Here is a 19,603-nt window from a genome sequence, read left to right as displayed (position 1 = left end):
ACTCACTGGAATTGTGATACAGTGAAATAATCGTCTGTAAACAATTGTTGGAAAAACTACTTGTGTCATGCACAAAGTAGATGTCCTAACCGACTTGCCAAAACTATAGTTTGTTAACAAATTTGTGGAGTTGTTGAAAAACTAGTTTTAATGAATCCAACCTAAGTGTATGTAAACTTCCCACTTCAACTGTATAACTACTCCTGTCTATACAGAAATAAATTAAATCACTCTAAATACTTCACCAGAAATCATGATTTAGCCAGAGGAATCGAGGATCATTAGCTTTTTTTTGGGTGGGGGGGGGAGTGTGGAAATAGGCCTGGCTGATTATTGACTTGAGGCGGTCAGTGAAAAGCATCTAAAATATGCTACATGACCAAAAGTATGTGGACAGAATCATCTAGAATGACTTTTATCTCCCTCACCAACTTCAAACATCTGCTATCTGAGCAGCTAACCGATCGCTGCAGCTGTACATAGTCTTATCGGTAAATAGCCCACCCAATTTTACCTACCTCATCCCCATACTGTTTTTATTTATTTACTTTTCTGCTCTTTTGCACACCAATATCACACCTGTACATGACCATCTGATCATTTATCACTCCAGTGTTAATCTGCAAAATTGTAATTATTCGCCTACCTCCTCATGCCTTTTGCACACAATGTATATAGACTCTCTTTTTTTCTACTGTGTTATTGACTTGTTAATTGTTTACTCCATGTGTAACTCTGTGTTGTCTGTTCACACTGCTTTGCTTTATCTTGGCCAGGTCGCAGTTGCAAATGAGAACTTGTTCTCAACTAGCCTACCTGGTTAAATAAAGGTGAAATAAATAAAACAATTGTATGCTGTTGCTTTAAGATTTCCTTTCACTGGAACTAAGGGGCCTAGCCCGAACCATGAAAAACAGCCCCAGACCATTATTCCTCCTCCACTTCACTGACACTATGCATCGGGGTAGGTAGCGTTCTACTGGCATCCGCCAAACCCAGATTCGGCCGGCGGACTGCCTGATGGTGAAGCATGATTCATCACTGCTCCAGAGTCCAATGGCGACAAGCTTTACACAACTCCAGCCGACACTTGGCATTACACATGGTGATCTTAGGCTTGTGTGGCTGCTCGGCCATGGAAACACATTTCATGAAGCTCCCGACGAACAGTTCTTATGCAGACAGATCGGTTGAAATGGTAGTATAAATTGTAAGCTTGCCCAAACTTGAAACTCACGCGCCGCCTATGAAGTCGTTTCCATGGTCGGATTTTGCCTATAGGCTACTTTGAAGCAAAGTAAGACATGCCTCATTATATGAAGTTAAACATTCAGATTTCAAACAATGGATTTCAAAATGCATCCTGCCTCCAGCTCACATTGTAGCGTGGTGGTGACATGCTGATAGCCTTTTGCCTGCACTTGAATGTTGAATGGGAGGTGAGCTTCAATTAGGCTACGAGTTGAGAAATAAAAATAGTATGCCTAGCTCTTTTTAATTGTGCACCAAAACTGTTTAACATGCAATTGCATTTACAATTGTTGTGCAATGGGCTTATAAAAGCACATTTTACTCTTGCAGTAAGCAACTGAGGAGCTGCAGGAGGAATCCCGCTCAAAATAAGCTCTGTATGCTGTGTGAGTGATAGTTATGTTGGATAAATCAGATAGGCTACATGACTAACGCAAATACACACGCCAATTTTATTCCACTATATTATGCAAATTGACCTATAGACCGATAAGAATGATAGTCAAATGTATTTCCATCAATGAATAAATAACATTTTGCAATGGGAGTTTTTTTTTTACCAGTCATTTTGGACTGCAACAGTTTTATTTAACAGCTTTTCATTGATTAATTTGTTTTCCAAAAGCTGACAATTGTTGGCTAACCGAAAACCCTGATTGGCAGAATAGTCCAAGTTAAATAGCTACAACAGGCTCTATCACTTCTTCCAAAACTTGCTGTAATCATCCACTTTGAAATCATCTTCGAATTCCACTGTCCTCTGCTTAACAGCGCCCTTCCTGGGATCCCGCTTCCGCATCCTAATTTTCCTTTCTTCCTCTGAGAGTGTACTGATGTCCACAGGCATCTGAAGAAGGGATACAATACCAAATCCTCACAATCAGTCTCACAATCTGATTAGATTTAGTATTCCTGAATAGCCAAACACTGCAAAAACAGATAATCCAATTTTTGTTTTCAGTTCAAGGATGCTTACCATGAGTATCCTCTTGGGCTCTTTGTACCTAATGTTAATTGTGGAACCATCGGGTTGTACGAGCAACAGTGGATACAACCTTTCATACTTCTGTCGACTGCTTCGTACAATTGATGTCTTGTTGGAGTTGTGCTGAGTGGTTGTTGTGTGTAAACTTGATACACGAAGGAAATGACTCTGAGCAACCATCTCTTGTAGACATCTAAAAGACAAAACATTCACAATGTTGAAACAATTAGGATCTAGAAAGGACAAACTAATATAAAGGCTTCATGCAAATGTACTCAGAAGCTTGCCGCGAGCTGCCCAGTGATGCGAGCCTACCAGATGAGCTAAATGCCTTTTATGCTCACTTCGAGGCAAGCATGAGAGCAGTATATCGGGGATAGTATATCCAGAGAGAGACATGATTCCGTGAAACAAAGTATGTTACAGTCCCTGATGTCTATCTGGAAGGAGATCCTCACCCTGAGCTCATCTACTTTATTGTCCAGGGACTGAACATTAACGAGTAATATACTCGGAAGCAGTGGATGGCGCGCATGCCTCGTGAGTCGGACTAAAAGTCCGCTCCGAATACCTCTTCTTCACCGGCGGCGTCTTGGAGCAGCCTCTGGGATATTCACTCTGATATCCAAAAGTTATTTCCGGCTGTATGTAATAACAACACAAAAAAAAAAACGTTCCGGGCTAACAACGTAAACGTAAATACTGCAAAGTTGCTTAGGAGCTAGAAACAGAGCTTGCTGTTGCTAGCACATTTTTCCTAGGATATAAATATTTGGTTGTTATTTTATCTGAAATACATATGGTCCTTTTTTGGCTGGATATTTGTAGAATTTTGACCTATTTTGAGTCATACAAAATCATGTGTTCTCTACTCCAACAATTAATCCACAGATAAAAGGGGAAAGCTAGTTAGTTTTCTTTGATTAATATCTAAAAATAAAATAAATAAAAACTCTCCTCATTCATCTTTCCACTTCTTCTGGATTTGATATGGTGGTTGGCAACCAACTTAAAGGTGCATACTACCACCAACTGGACTGGAGTGTGGACCTCTTATCTTTCAATCATGTGGGTTAGTATGCTCATAAAAAACAATGAGTAGTTGGGAAAGGCGGGACATGTAGCACGTCAAGCATCTATTTTAGCTCCTGGCTACACAGGCCTGCAGGAGCAGTTTGGATGAAATTATTCACAAACATGCATGTGTACATTTATTTTGCAACACGGACAGTTTAGTCAGCATGTAAGAAATCATTTTTCACTTCTCTCATTGACTTCCCCAAAACCCAGCCTGGTCGGGTTCTATTGAACAAATTCAGGTAGATCCCTCCCCGTTTAGTTAGTTTCCGTTTAAGAAACGCGTTGCAACAGAATCGTCATAATACATACACTCCCATGGGTGTATTCATTACGTATTGCAACTGAAACAGTTTACCATTTAAGAACCAAACAGTAGCAAATAAAGCAAAACCTGAATTTGTCCAATAGAAACTTTCGTTTTCGTTGCAAAGCGGTTTCGTTGGAATAAACGGTTATAAACGGTTTCTGTTGCAAAACCGACTAAACACTTTGCAACAGAATCGGCATAATGAATACACCCCTGCAGTGGCCTGTTTTGTATGTTATTTTGGCATTCAAACTTGTCACATCAGTTTACAATGTAAAAAATACTAAATACAATTAAGACACATACAAACATGGTCTCTTTTTGCTTTCTTGACCAAGGCTGGTCCAAAATGCAAGTGTTTCAGCCTAGCTCAGCGCTTTCTGTGTTTGTGGGAGAGCCAGCAGAAAATACAGAGCGTTGGGGTTGGTAATGTTCTCTATTTGCGCCGTGATTGGCTCAGTGTTCTGTCACTCATGGGGACATGACATCACCGCAAAATCTACGGGGAGAACTCGAATATTCAAGACCCTTGGGTACTGCTATAGATTTACATTTGAAGTGCCCATCCAAGTCCGACTCAAGGTCATTTGCCACAGATAAAATTACATCAAATCACGTTATATCTATCATAGCTTTGATTGGACTGTCAACATCATACTTAGCTAGCAAGCTAAATCTTAGACAGCAAGCTGGAGAAGAAGTCATCATCATGAATCAAGTCGGCAATCTACTGGCAAACCGTTTTTAGTCCTTGTCATATGAAGAAAAGTTATAGATAAAACGTATCGGTGCTCATCAGCATTGGACATAAAAAGGACACAAGAGAAAACACAAATTAAACAATGAGTGGTTTGAAAGAAATCAGTGGCTAACTGTAAGCGTGGCAAAGCAATCACTAGCCTGCTATTCAGTGGAGAGGGTGTGTTGTCCAAGTTGGGGTTTAAGGGTCTCTTTTCCCAGCTTAAAAAGATCAACATTCACATGCAACACCATGGGCCAGAAAAGGTTGAATACATTGGCCAACTGGAAACTTGGAAATCTCAGACTTAGTTAGTTCAAGACAACTGGGAACTCTGAAAGAAACAAGCTTAGAGTGGGTAAATACATTTTGAAAGATCATCCAACTTGGTCTGGAACCCGGGCCTCTTTTTAGAGCTCCAACCTGCAGATCACTGACGTCATGATTCAACCTTGATTCAACCTTGTTTCCTCCCCCTCCCTGACTTGCCTAGTTAAATAAAGGTAAAAACATGTTTTGTTTGTTTTAAATTACAGGGCGTTGAATGCGGCTCAAGCCGCAAGTAACGCCCTGGACCAGAGCTACTTGTTATCTAACGTGCATCCCAATGAATGTCTTCAAAACCAACACTTAGTTTATTTACCTGTTTAAAACACTCTTCGACGTCCATACTTTCTGTAGGGCCATGTCGGATTTTAGCTAGCGTTTTTCTCAACGGAACATTAAATTGTTTGGTATTCTAGCTAGTTATCTCGCTAAACGTTATGTTTTAGATTTCTAAAAGAGAGAACAGGAAGTGGAAGGTCGTGCGCAGTTGTCCCGGTAAATAAACGACGTCAGGAAACAATTACCATCCAAATGGTTCCTACATGTGATAAACCACGTCAGGAAACACATCCTGCGTGAATAGTCATTGGTTTGAATCAAATCAAATGTCAACATTTAACAATAATGTAATACAGTTGAGTTTATTAAAGAAGAAATGGTCAACTTCATGCGTAAATGTATACATGATATACTTTATTCCTAGTTATATTAATATGCTCTGTCTTGTGTAGTTCAGTCCTCCTGGGATGTTTGTGGGCAGGGAACCACAGGCTGAAAAGCCAGCTGGTAATGTTGTAGTATAATACTCATTTTCTCTGTAGCCAGAAACAAGGCTCCCTTAACTGTCTCCTCAGTCTTGTTTGTTAATAAATTGCGGATGGTTGAAATATTTTTCTTAACTAATTAATAATACATAGAGTTAATTTATGTAAGAATTTCTCACTAATGTTCTTAGATTTTCGGTGATTGCTAAACAGTGTCATCTGTCGTGGTTTTTATCAGCCTTCCGTCAGCTTGGACACTTCAATAGGCCACATGTGCAAAGTCATTCACTTTAATTTAGGTTAACTTTTTTTTATTTTAGCTGAGAAGGAAGGTAGAATTGTAATATTTGGTTACTATATATTAAACATCTACAATTCATCTGACTTGGTCCAGCCATTCCATCCACAATGAAAATTCGCATTATTGTCATTAACCACTAGAGAGCGCACAACCATAGGATAGTGTTGCGTTTTCAATGTCAACCAAAGCGCTCTATCACCTCAACTTGAGAAGTGTTACACCGGCAACTCTATTAGGGCTTATTTGATTCAGCTGTTGTATTTCATTTATTTGCTGATCAGATCTGTTTGTTGCTATATTTGAGTGTAAGGGCTGCCCATTGGCTTTAAAGTAATTAAACCGTAAAATACAATTTCTTTATGACACAATAATAAAGACAAATAAACGCATGGCAGGGCATATTTTAGTTTCCCAGTAGATGCTGAAACCGCGTTTTCTACTGCCAAGGGTATGAGCAGATGCTGGTTGGAATAAGTAACAGTCCCTCTACTTTCCTTCACAAGCAACGGCTGAAAGTGAACTGTTAGAGGTGTGTGTGCAGTTGGTGGCTGTGCATGTGGCTTCTTTATATCCCTGGAGGCCAGTTGAACTGTATTATGATGAATACTATTTTCCTCTTCAATTCCAGAACCAATTATTCACTTGAACAAAAGAAGATGAATTGTGTGGCAGGTATAAGTGAGTGTTGATAATGGTGGAGGCTGATTCTCAGGGGGGTGCAGTTTCCATCCACAGTGGATCACCATCACCTGTTGCTATTAATACTGTAGTTACCTTACCTGCGGCATTAGCAGAATTGTCAGATTTGATATGACAGGGTTACCCAACTGGCGCGGGTGGTTTTATTTGGCCCCAAAAATTTTGGGACATAAAAGACTGTAAATGCAACAGAAATTTGTCTCCACATGATTTAGATTTTGTTAATATGTTCCCAATTATTTCCACGCATAATAAAGAGATTGTAAATACATTTAAGCAAGGTTTGAATTATTATGTTTTAGTCAAATATATCTGTTTGGGCTTCTTTCAGTCAATTTGCGGTCTACAAATTATTTGTAATTATGTTTCGGTCTCCAGACCATCCACTCAAGAAAAAAATCGGCCTGTGGCTGAATCAGGTTGATGATCTCTGTGATATGATGGTATTACGTAGCTCTAGTGCCTGACTTTTTTAATTTGTATGATTAATGAACTGTGAAATGGCTGAAAACCATTCAAATATGTATTTTTTTTCAAAAGTTGATGTCAAAAAGGTTTATTCACAGTCATCATGTTTGTGTTTATTTCCTAGCCAAGAATAAACCATACTGTAAATGCATGACAGTGAAATTAGATTCAACAGTAGGAGAGGGCAACCTCCCCCTCTTTTATCAAGCCCTCCAAGGAAAGGAAATATTGTACCGCACTGTCAGTCTGCACCCAATCGCTGTGTATAGCACTGGCCTTTCAACACATACATAGAGCCAGGGCACTGCAGAGGCAAGCCATTCGCTTTCTTCACAATGAGAGTTTGCCTTTTGTTCTGCTAGCCTAGATGAATGAATGACCTTATTGTAAAATTAACTTATCATCAGTCTAATTTATAATCTTTCTGTGTTATTGTGCACACGTCTCAGTTTTCAGTATTCCAGGGTTCTCCCCTTCAAAGCCAGGGCTCAGATTGGTGCTGCGGCTGTGGGCAGGTGAGTGTGGGGGAAAAAAATATGTCTGAGGAGAAAAGGCTTGCTTTGTATGACACAGATGGCAAAGGAATACCCAGACAGCAGGCCCATTATTTTTCAGGGTTAGGACAGAGAACACTATGGATCCATGTCCATTTTTATATAGATTAATCCCAAGAGTAAGAACACACATATTTAGACACTGTTATTCAACCTTACCTTATCTGTTTAAAGGTGCAATCTGCAGTAGCTACATCCATTTTTGGATTTATAAATTAAAGATGTGTACCCATTTATTCTTGAAGAATATAACTTAGAAATGTCTCATGAGTTTAGTCATACCCCATCAGAATCCAAAACATAAGCTTGTTTTACCCCAATGTTTGTAAACAAACTAAATGTAAACAAACATTGTATAGCCTCAACACACGTTTAGAACTATTATTTTGATGTCATGGATGGTCAGTCCTTGCATCCATACCTCTATCAATGAATTTGAGAGTGGTTACATTTCTCCAGCCACACCCTTGGATTTTTAGCAAAACAGTGGCAGCTGGTAGGGAAAACATTTAATCATTTTTTCAACTGCTGATTGACGTATTAAGGACAAATGTGTTTAGACGATAACTGAGAATTTGCATTAAATACTTTCTTATGAAACCATAGCTTTGATATCAGACTTGCATATGTAATAATACAACCCATTGACTGACTGTTTAAAGGTGTGTTTAAGGTCTAAATTGAATTACCAGATGTCTCATAATGGTTGAATTTAGTTTTGAGTGAGAGCAGAAAAACTGGAGGAACAGGGAATGTTTGGTTGAAGGGGGAGAACACTAACAGTGTAGTTTTTCTTATATTTTATATTTTCCCTTTCCTACAGATGTGACTTGTCAGGACAGGACTGTCCAGGGGCAATAGTAATTCATTTCAGTTTGTCCCTGTACACACAATCTGGACTGACTGCCTCCCCCATGGAGTCCCCATGTCCTTCTCAAAGGAATTTCAGACAGGGCCCCAGGCACCCTGAGTGGCTTGTTTGACTTAAGATAGTTGAGCGGGATACACTGTGGGGGAAACCATATTTTTCTTTCGCCTTATGCCACCAGTACACCATTGCAGTTCCCTTCAACAAATTGTTGTTGCTCAAGACGATACACGGACTGTTGAGAAGCCTTCTAATAACACGTGTGAAACACAAAGCATCTGAAAAATACTGGTTTGAGAAATATTGTTTGAAAGGCCTTCAAGTGTTACAGCATGTAATACAGCTGTAGTGGTAAGCGATAGGGATCATAGAATACAAAACATCTAGACGCTTGTGTTCTGTATAACTGATCTCTGTGGGTGCTTTCTCTCCTACACAGGCAAATTAAAATGGGTCCCAGACAATGTAACAGTTGTTGGGTGTTTCAGAGGGCTTATTGTGTTGTTTTGTGTGTCTCGTTCTTGGCTCTGCAGACGCAGTTTTGCCTGCCTCCTGCCATTACAACTCCACTAGATGCCCATGCCAAGCATGTCATCTGCTATGGTTACCAACAACTGACATGTAAATATTTGTAGTCCCAATTACTGTATCACACAGAGAAAGGGCTGCCTGTTGACTCGCTCCCAGACTAATTACATATCGATGTTGGGTTCGTTCTGGCGCCGCAGCAGAAATCAAAGGGGATCCTGAGACACCATGCCAAATAGTCTCATCTTCACAAAGGGGAAAGGGTATTAAACTATGATAACAGAGTTCTTCTCTCACCAGTCTCTTGGAACATTCAGCTGAATCAGAGAACATAGCCCCATGTGAAAAATGAATTTAATTCAAATGCATTACTGCAAATAATGCATTTCTAAATATGTTACTGTAAATATGAGATACATTGTCAATTTATTATTTATTTGGTTTTCTCTCCAAATGTATGCTTATACTGTATATCCCGTATTATCGTACACTTTTGTTCCCTTTAGTGAAAACAAAAAATCATTAGGAACTCTGGAATTAGTTTGCAAGTTTACATCAGTTTGTACAGTTTACACTAGTAAATGTGTAACTGTATAGTTATACAGTAGCCTATCTTAAAGATGTCTTCAGAAGTTCCTGATCAAAATATATAGAGGTCCTGAATATGACCCACATCCTGATGAAACAAGAGGTAAATGATAAACCAAGGCCATATCTTAGCAAGAACAATGGTCAGACTCAGACAGCTGAATGGGTTCTGGCTGCCAGCCCTTTATGTGGAAAGTTTAATTAACTAAGTGCTAGTGGTCTTGTCCACAGAGCATTTCATGCAAAGAATAAGGGTCAAGAGGTAAAGGTAGAATTCAGCTTAGGTGAGGATATTTAAATCCTCCACCTACCATTGTTCTTTAGCTGTGGCAGAGTGCGTCCTAAAGTTATATAGCAGACCTCATGTGGTGAGTCAGAGGGAGTGACCATTGTTATGCTGATTACAGAAACAATGACTGAGCCCTAATGAAGCATTGATGACTACACCCCATATAGCTCAATATTTATACTTTGTCCTAATCAATTGGACCATAGTCTACACTGTCAAAAAAAATACTATTTCGATCAGTCAAAAAATAAAAATACTTCAACTTGTTACAAGTGTCGTGTCTTTACTATCATTAACTGAAGACAAAAATATAATTTTTATCCCAGATTCTCTGTAATTAGTTACTGTGCGATCAACTGATTAATCACGTAACTAATTAACTAGGAAGTCGGGGCACCAAGGAAAAATATTCACATTACAAAGTTATAATTTCCTAAAATAACTTTTCAGATATTTTATCTGATCAATTAGTCTTAGAATTAATGAATTATTTACTGTACCTCACGTTAGTCTCATTCCAAACGTTGTAAATTGTTGGTTATCTGCACGGAAACCAGTCTTCACTATGAGTCATCCATACATCAATTGTCTTAAATCATTTATTTATTACTAACTAAGTAATTCACAGATGCATAAACAAACAAACATGTAAATGTGGTTACATGAAATGATAGGAGAATATGCCCTAGTGGGCTGAACCGGCATGGCGGCTTGTTTGACAAAAGGGGAAGTGGGGTCGACTAAGAAGTCACTACAGAGTGATAATTATAAAAATATAAATGCTAATCCTTTACGCATGAACGCTCACTCATTCGGGAACAATTGCAATCAATATATATATTTACGGTCAGTGTGTCATCTTGATCGCTGGTGAAAAGTTTGTCTTTCGTAGAATTGTCTGTCTCTCTCTCTCTCTCTCTCTCTCTGTCTTGGTTAGAGGGGATAGTTCAAAGTGACATTCGTTATAAAATGTATCTTTAGGCGGTTGTCGTTCTTCATGTTTAATGATACCGAATTCCTAGTTTCAGACTAGTAATTAGTATCAAAGACTTGTTCTTATTCTGTCAGTATCGATAGTCTAAGAGTTGAACCACATGGTATGGTTAAAAGATGCAGCAATGGTCTACAACCTTTGTCCTCCTAATGGAGAAAAACATGGTCTGCAACCTTTAGCCATCTCGTAATTGAGGTAAGCTTGGTCTGCTGATAATTTCTCAAAGTTGGGTTTTATTCGCAATGGCAGAAAAGGGGCTGTCCCAGGAGGCCTGACCCTAACTGGGCTCAGGGGCGGTCCTCTGATTTAGTTCAAATCAAAAGGGAATTGTATTTTTCTTCATTAAACAGTCCACAATCATATTACACAATTTATACAAACAGTATCATACTCACTCATTCATCATATACAACAATTAGATGTAAACCTCATATCTGAGGCTATTATATAAACAGCGTTATGGTAATGTGGCCACACCGTCTCCCATGAGCTTCCCAAGTTGTAACAAACGGACCAGTTCGTAGCTGGATTCTTCACCGATCTTTTATACTTTCTCTGGAACATGAAATTTGTTCGTACCTCAAGTTCTGTGAGGTGGAAGGATTTCCTTTGTCCTCTATGAAAGTTTACCCCTCTCTACTATGTGGCCATGTGGCAGCGTCTTCTCAGGAATTTACGACCTCTGACCACAGCAGCCTAGTTGAAGGAGGCAAGGGGGAGGCAGGGAGAGGGGGATGGGGTTGGGGTTGTTATACCCAAAGAGGCCAACTAACTAATTTACTTGTGTCAACAAGTAAATTAGTTAGTTTTCTTAATTGAAAAATATAACATTTGTTGAAACCAAATATGATTCAATGCCAACTGTTTTACTTTTAAGTGCTTTGACATTCTATAGAAATGTAATAAATTATTACATTTAGTTGTCACAATATCCTAACCAAGCATTGGCTAATTTAAAGGGATTCTCCAGTACTTTTGTAAACCTTTTGCCAGTATTTCTGAAAGTAGAGCTCACGAGCCAAAAGTGGTCCCCAAAAATGGCATACTACGTCACATATGTGCATCACGTCATTTCTCTCGCTCTGCTGTGGGTGCATCTGGTGTCTCTGGGGGGTCTTTGGCCAGGTTTGCTAACTACCTCTCTCAAAGAGTGCAGTGTATAAAGTCAGAACATCTGCTGTCTCAGCCACTGCCTGTCACCAAAGTAGTACCCCAAGGCTCGATCCTAGGCCCCACACTCTTCTCAATTTACATTAACAACATAGCTCAGGCAATACGAAGCTCTCTCCTCCATTTACATGCAGATGATACAGTCTTATACTCAGTGTCCAAAAAGCTTTCTCTGCCCTTAACCTTGTTCTGAACACCCCCAACACCAATGTCATGTGGTCTGGTAAGAAGAATGCCCCTCTACCCACTGGTGTGATTACTACCTCTGAGGGTTTAGAGCCTGACCTCATACATGTACTTTGGAGTATGGTACACTGTCCTTCTCTCAGCACATATCAAAGCTGCAGTCTAAGGTTAAATCTAGACTTGGTTTCCTCTATCATATTCGCTCCTCTTTCACCCCAGCTGCCAAACTAACCCTGATTCAGATGACCATCCTACCCATGCTAGATTATGGAGATGTAATTTATAGATCAGCCGGTAACGGTGCACTCGAGCGGCTAGATGTTCTTTACCATCCGTCCATCAGATCTGCCTCCAATGCTCCTTATAGGACACATCACTGCACTCTATACTCCTCTGTAAACTGGTCATCTCTGTATACCTGTCACGAAGACCCACTGGTTAATGCTTATTTATAAAACCCTCTTAGGCCTCACTCCCCCCTATCTGAGATGCCTACTGCAGCCCTCATCCTCCACATACAACACCCGTTCTGCCAGTCATATTCTGTGAAAGGTCCCCAAAGCGCACACATCCCTGGGTCGCTCCTCTTTTAAGTTCACTGCAGCTAGCGACTGGAACAAGCTGCAAAAAACACTCAAACTGGACAGTTTTATCTCTGTCTTTTCATTCAAAGACTCAATCATGGACACTCCTACTGACAGTTGTGGCTGCTTCGTGCAATGTATTCTTGTCTCTACCTTCTTGCCCTTCGTACTGTTGTCTGACCCCAATAATGTTTGTACCATGTTTTGTGCTGCTACTGTGTTGCGCTGCTGCCATGTTTTGATGCTACCATGTGTTGCTACCATGCTATGTTGTTGACTTAGGTCTCTCTTTATGTAGTGTTGTGTCCTAATATTTATCTGTTACTCATGGTGAGGGGCTAAAGGCTCATTGGTGGAACTTGAATTGCTAGGGGGCTGGCCCATGTGGGGGAAATGGTGCAGCTCAGTTTCTAAAAACTTTTGCTTTCAAACTAGGGATTTCGTGTTTAATTAAGACAGTAATTCTGCTCATAGATGATGCATGTATGATCTCAATACGGAAAGTAGTCCGATGAAGTGAAAGCTAGCACAGAATGGAATATGTTCCGGGAGTCATCTGACGGCATTGAGGAGTATAGCACATCATTCATCGGCTTCATTTGTTAAGCGGAGTGACACCGGGGAACTCAAGAGCAAACTCGGATGAGGAAACGGGGATGAATGAACCAAAATATTTATTGTTACACAGAGATATGGAGTGCAGATCCAGGGTAGCTTGGATGAGTTGCAGAAAAAACAGATGTGGAGACTGAGGTTGGAGTTGGCTGAGTAGAACAGGGTGAACAGGTCCTGAGGGGAATCCAAGGTAGTGGTGGTGAGTAAAATCCAGAGCAAGGTAGTTGGATGGTGAGATGTGGAGCAGGAGCCAGAGACCGAGCGTTAACTGCAATGAGAGGATAAACGGTGTCAGGCAGGGAAACAGGCACAGCAGAGTAACAGGATCTTGTGTAATCATAAATGGCTAGAATCATAACTGACTGAGCAGAGATTATGATCTGGCAAAGTGGAAGTGGCAGGACTGAGTATTTGTAGAGGTCTTGATTATGGAACGGGTTGCAGCTGGTAGGGATCTGCTCTGACTCCAGCACATCTGTCTCCAACCACACAATCACACAGAGAGAGTACAGGGGGAGTAACTGCAGGTCAAGAAGACACCGGATGAAAACCAGAGGGCGTAGCAGGAGCAGATGTGGCATCATTAATAAGTGCATCGATGACGTCGTCCCCACAGTAACTGTACACACATATCCCAACCCAAAGTAATGGATTACAGGCAACATATGCTCTGAGCTAAAGGCTAGAGCTGCCGCTTTCAAAGAGCGGGACACTAATCCGGACGCTATTAAGAAATCCCATTATGACCGCCAACGAACCATCAAACAGGCAAATTGTCAGTACAGGACTAAGATCAAATCCTACAATACCTGCTCTGATGCTCATCGGATGTGACAGGGCTGGCATATTATCACAGATTACAAAGAGAAACTCCGCTGTGAGTTTCCCATTGACAGGAGCCTACCAGATGAGTTAATGCCTTCTATGCTCGCTTCGAGGTGAGCAACACTGAACCATTTTTTAAATGTATACCTTTATTTAACTAGGCAAGCCAGTTAAGAACACATTCTTATTTTCAATGACGGCCTAGGAACGGTGGGTTAACCTTGTTCAGGGGCAGAACGACAGAGTTTTACCTTGTCAGATCGGGGAGTGGATCTTGCAATCTTTCGGTTACTAGTACAACGCTCTAACCACTAGGCTACCTGCCGCCCCATATGCATGAGAGCACCAGCTGTTTCAGACATAGCCAATGTAACATCCACAAGGCCGCAGGGCCAGATGGATTTCCAGGACGTTTACGCAGAGCATGTGCTGATCAGCTGGCAAGTGTCTTCACAGGCATTTTCAACCTTTCCCTGAACCAGTCTGTAATACATGTTTCAAGCAGACCACAATAGTCCCTGTGCCCATGAACGCCAAGGTAACCTTCCTACCGCACCGTAGCACTCACATCTGTAGCCATGAAATGCTTTGAAAGGCTGGTCATGGCTCACATCAACACCATCGTCCCAGAAACCCTGGACCCACTCCAATTTGCGTAATGCCCAAACAGATTCACAGATGACGCAATCTCTATTGCACTCCACACTGACCTTTATCACCTGGACAAGAAGAACACCCATGTTAGAATGCTGTTAATTTACTACAGCTCAGTGTTCAACACCATAGTGCCCTCCAAGCTTATCACTAAGCTAAGGACCTTGGGACTGGATTCTGGACTCCTTGACAGGCCGCCCCAGGTGGTGAGGGTAGACAACACATTCGCCACGCTAACCCTCAACACAGGGGCCCCTCAGGGGTGCATGCTTTGTCTCCTCCTGTACTCCCTGTTCACCCACGACTGTGTGGACACACACAACTCCAACACCATCAATTTGCATCCTGTAGCACTAATTCCAAAATGTTTTGGGACACTAAAGTCCATGGAGAATAAGAGCCCATCCTCTCAGCTGCATACTGCACTGCGGCTAGGAAACACTTACCACCGATAAATCTACGATAATAGATCATTTCAATAAGCATTTTTCTACGGCTGGCCATGCTTTCCACCTGGAAACCCCTACCCCCCGGCCAACAGCTCAGCACCCCCTGCCGCAACTTGCCCATGCCCCCCGTCCGCTTCTCCTTCACCCAGATCCAGATAGCTGATGTTCTGAAAGAGCTGCAAAATCTGGATCCCTACAAATCAGCTGGGCTAGACAATCTGGACCCTCTCTCTCTAAAATTATCTGCAGAAATTGTTGCAACCCCTATTACTAGCCTGTTCAACCTCCTCTTTTGTATCGTCTGAGATCCCCAACGATTGGAAAGCTGCCGCGGTCATCCCCCTCTTCAAAGGGGGAGACACTCTAGACCCAAACTGCTATAGACCTATATCCATCCTGCCCTGCCTTTCTAAAATCTTTGAAAGGCAAGTTAACAAACAGATCTCCAACCATTTCGAATCCCACCGTACCTTCTCCACTATGTAATCTGGTTTCCGAGCTGGTCATGGGTGCACCTTAGCCACGCTCAAGGTCCTAAACGATATCATAACCACCATCGATAAAAGACAGTACTGTGCAGCCGTCTTCATCGACCTGGCCAAGGCTTTCGACTATGTCAATCACCGCATTCTTATCGGCAGACTCAATAGCCTTGGTTTCTCAAATCACTGCCTCGCCTGGTTCACCAACTACTTCTCAGATAGAGTTCAGTGTGTCAAATCAGAGGGCATGTTGTCCGGACCGCTGGCAGTCTCTATGGGGGTGCAACAGGGTTAAATTCTCAGGCCGACTCTTTTCTCTGTATATATGAATGATGTCGCTCTTGCTGCTGGTGATTCTCTGATCAACCTCTACGCAGACGACAGCGTTCTGTATACATCTGGCCCTTCTTTGGACACTGTGTTAACAAACCTCAGAACGAGCTTCAATGCCATACAACACTCCTTTTGTGGCCTCCAATTGCTCTTAAATGCTAGAAAAACTAAATGCATGCTCTTCAACTGATTGTTGCCCGCAACCACCCGCCCGACTAGCATTACTACTCTGTACGGTGTCTGGTTAGACTGTAAACTCTCCTTCCAGACTCGCATCAAGCATCTCCAATCCAAAATGAAATCTAGAATCGGCCTATTTCACAACAAAGCCTCCTTCACTTATGCTGCCAAACATACCCTCGTAAAACTGACTATTCTACCGATGTAACGGTTTTCCTCCTCTTCTGATGAGGAGTATGAAGGATTGGACCAATGCGCAGCGTCGTAAGTGTTCATGTTATATTTATTAAACTGAACACAAAAATAACAAAGGAGAAAACGCGACAAAAGACGAAACAGTCCTATTAGGTGACAAAACAGGAAACAACTACCCACAACCCATAGTGGGAAAAAAGTCTGCCTAAGTATGGTTCTCAATCAGAGACAGCTTCTACCCCCAGGCCATAAGACTGCTGAATAGTTAATCAAATGGCTATCTGGACTATTTACATTGACCCCCTTATTTTATTCTTATTTTTTGCACTGACTCTCTTGCACAGACTTGATGTACACTGGACTAACCACACACTCACACATACTACACTGACAATCCAACACACACACACTCTCACACACACACACACAAGCGCATATTGACGCCACACACACGCACACATTCACATTCCTTCACACTCTTCACATACATTGCTGCTACTCTCTGTTTATTATCTATGCATAGCCACTTTACCCCTACCTACAGTTGAAGTCGGAAGTTTACATACACTTAGGTTGGAGTCATTAAAACTTGTTTTTCAACTGCTCCACAAATTTCTTGTTAACAAACATTAGTTTTGGCAAGTAGGTTGAAACAAGTAATTTTTCCCAAAATTGTTTACAGACAGATTATTTAACTTATAATTCACTATATCCCTATTCCAGAAGTTTACATACACTAAGTTGACTGTGCCTTTTAAACAGCTTGGAAAATTCCAAAAAATTATGTCATGGCTTCAGAAGCTTCTGATAGGCTAATTGACATAATTTGAGTCAATTGGAGGTGTACCTGTGGATGTATTTCAAGGCCTACCTTCAAACTCAGTGCTTCTTTGCTTGACATCATAGGAAAATCAAAAGAAATCAGCCAAGACATCTGAAAAAAAATTGTAGACCTCCACAAGTCTGGTTCATCCCTCAACATCTGAAGGTACCACGTTCATCTGTACAAACAATAGTACGCAAGTATAAACACCATGGGACCACGTAGCCGTCCTACCGCTCAGGAAGGAGACGTGTTTTGTCTCCTAGAGACGAACATACTTTGGTGCGAAAAGTGCAAATCAATCCCAGAACAACAGCAAAGAACCTTGTGAAGATGCTAGAGGAAACGGGTACAAAATTATCTATATCCACAGTAAAACGAGTCCTATATCAACAACCTGAAAGGCCGCTCAGCAAGGAAGAAGCCACTGCTCCAAAACCGACATAAAAAAGCAAAACTTCAGTTTGCAACTGCACAGGGGGACAAAGATCGTACTTTTTGGAGAAATGTCCTCTGATGAAACATATGAAACAAAAATAGAACTGTTTGGCCATAATGACCATTGTTATATTTGGTGGAAAAAGAGGGAGTCTTGCAAGCAGAAGAACACCATCCCAACAGTGAAGCACAGGGGTGGCAGCGTCATGTTGTGGGGGTGCTTTGCTGCAGGAGGGACTGGTGCACTTCACAAAATAGATGGCATCATGAGGTAGGAAAAGTACGTGGATATATTGAAGCAACATCTCAAGACATCAGTCAGGAAGTTAAAGCTTGGTCGCAAATGGGTCTTCCAAATGGACAGTGACTCCAAGCATACTTCCAAAGTTGTGACAAAATGGCTTAAGGACAACAAAGTCAAGGTATTGGAGTGGCCATTACAAAGCCCTGACCTCAATCCTATAGAAAATTTGTGGGCAGAACTGAAAAAGCATGTGCGAGCAAGGAGGCCTACAAACCTGACTCAGTTACACTAGCTCTGTCAGGAGGAATAGGCCAAAATTCACCCAACTTATTGTGGGAAGCATGTGGAAGGCTACCCAAACGTTTGACCCAAGTTAAATAATTTAAAGGCAATGCTACCAAATATTAATTGAGTGTATGTAAACTTCTGACCCACTGGGAATGTGATGAAAGAAATAAAAGCTGAAATAAATCATTCTCTCTACTATTATTCTGACATTTCACATTCTTAAAATAAAGTGGTGATCCTAACTGACCTAAGACAGGGAATTTTTACTAGGATTAAATGTCAGGAATTGTGAAAAATTATTTTTAATTTATTTGACTAAGGTGTCTGTAAACTTCTGACTTCAACTGTACATGTACATATTACCTCTATTAACCCAAATCCCTGCACATTGACTCGGCATGGGTAGCCCTTGTATACAGCCTCCTTATTGTTATTTTATTGTGTATTTTTCCTTTATTTTAGCAAATTTTTCATACTTACATTTTTTAAAACTCTGCATTGGTTAAGGGCTCGTAAGTAAGGATTCGACAGTAAGGTTGTATTTACCTATTGTATTTGCAGCATGTGACAAATAAAATGTGATTTGATTTGAACTACACATTGACACATCCAGCCCAAAGCAGGCGGTTTAAAAAAATACCCAGGCGGTTTAAAAAAATACTTCATAAATGCCACATTTCAGGACGATGTCTTTACATTAGAAACCTTATCAGACCCTTTAGTATCACATGCACTTTTGCAAGTATCATTACATATTCTGGCAGTGTACAATAATACATTTAAATGATGAAAAGAATAGACACATTAACTGATTCTGACTAAAGGGAGTACAGCTACGACTGTAAGTGACTTTTTCTTAGCAGGTTATGAGAATTTAAGCTGGAGTTAAGATCATTAACATGGCAGGTTAGGAAACTTAAATAAGGTTAGGAAAATGTATATTGTAAGGGTTATCTTAAACACCCCTACTCAACGAAAAGTCACGTCCTTTCATAACTGTACTCCCTCTAGTCACTACCACATTATCTTGACTGACGTTCACTTGTATGGGTTGGCAAAAAGAATAAACGGATAGCCACACCCCCAATAAACCCCACAATATTATTTTTGTCTGCCGACTCTTCATTACCCCACCGCTATTCAATGCGCATGCGCAAAGTGTTTAGAAGCTTTCATTTCAATTTTAAAAATCACATTGATCTTGTAATTTGATTTCAGACAAATTTAATAGAATAGGTTGAATGAACCAAAGTTTAATTTTAAATGATTCCAATCAGTAAAAGCACGTTAGATTAACAACAGCATTTTCCCACTTTCTACTGTGTAGTTTCTGCATCATTTCTGGCAAGTGACAATGGATTTAGTTTTACTGAGAGGGGCGGTTAGATGTGATGA

The 19,603-nt window shown here is 40.8% G+C and overlaps 1 protein-coding gene across 1 annotated transcript; it reads right to left on the bottom strand.

Moving 5' to 3' along the window:
- Positions 1–1,680: 1,680 nt before the first annotated feature.
- Positions 1,681–5,216, bottom strand: mrpl55 (mitochondrial ribosomal protein L55). The gene is made up of 3 exons (XM_021599170.2): positions 5,006–5,216; positions 2,228–2,429; positions 1,681–2,098 (listed from the first exon to the last, which is right to left on the bottom strand). The coding sequence occupies exons 1-3, from the start codon at positions 5,047–5,049 to the stop codon at positions 1,949–1,951; spliced, it is 396 nt and encodes a 131-aa protein (XP_021454845.1). The 5' UTR covers positions 5,050–5,216; the 3' UTR covers positions 1,681–1,948.
- Positions 5,217–19,603: the final 14,387 nt, after the last annotated feature.

The sequence above is a fragment of the Oncorhynchus mykiss genome, chromosome 30 (genome assembly GCF_013265735.2).
Source record: "Oncorhynchus mykiss isolate Arlee chromosome 30, USDA_OmykA_1.1, whole genome shotgun sequence".
Taxonomy (NCBI): Eukaryota; Metazoa; Chordata; class Actinopteri; order Salmoniformes; family Salmonidae; genus Oncorhynchus; species Oncorhynchus mykiss.
The sequence above is the reverse complement of the archived record's forward strand: the minus strand, read 5'-3'. Positions and strand labels throughout refer to the sequence as shown.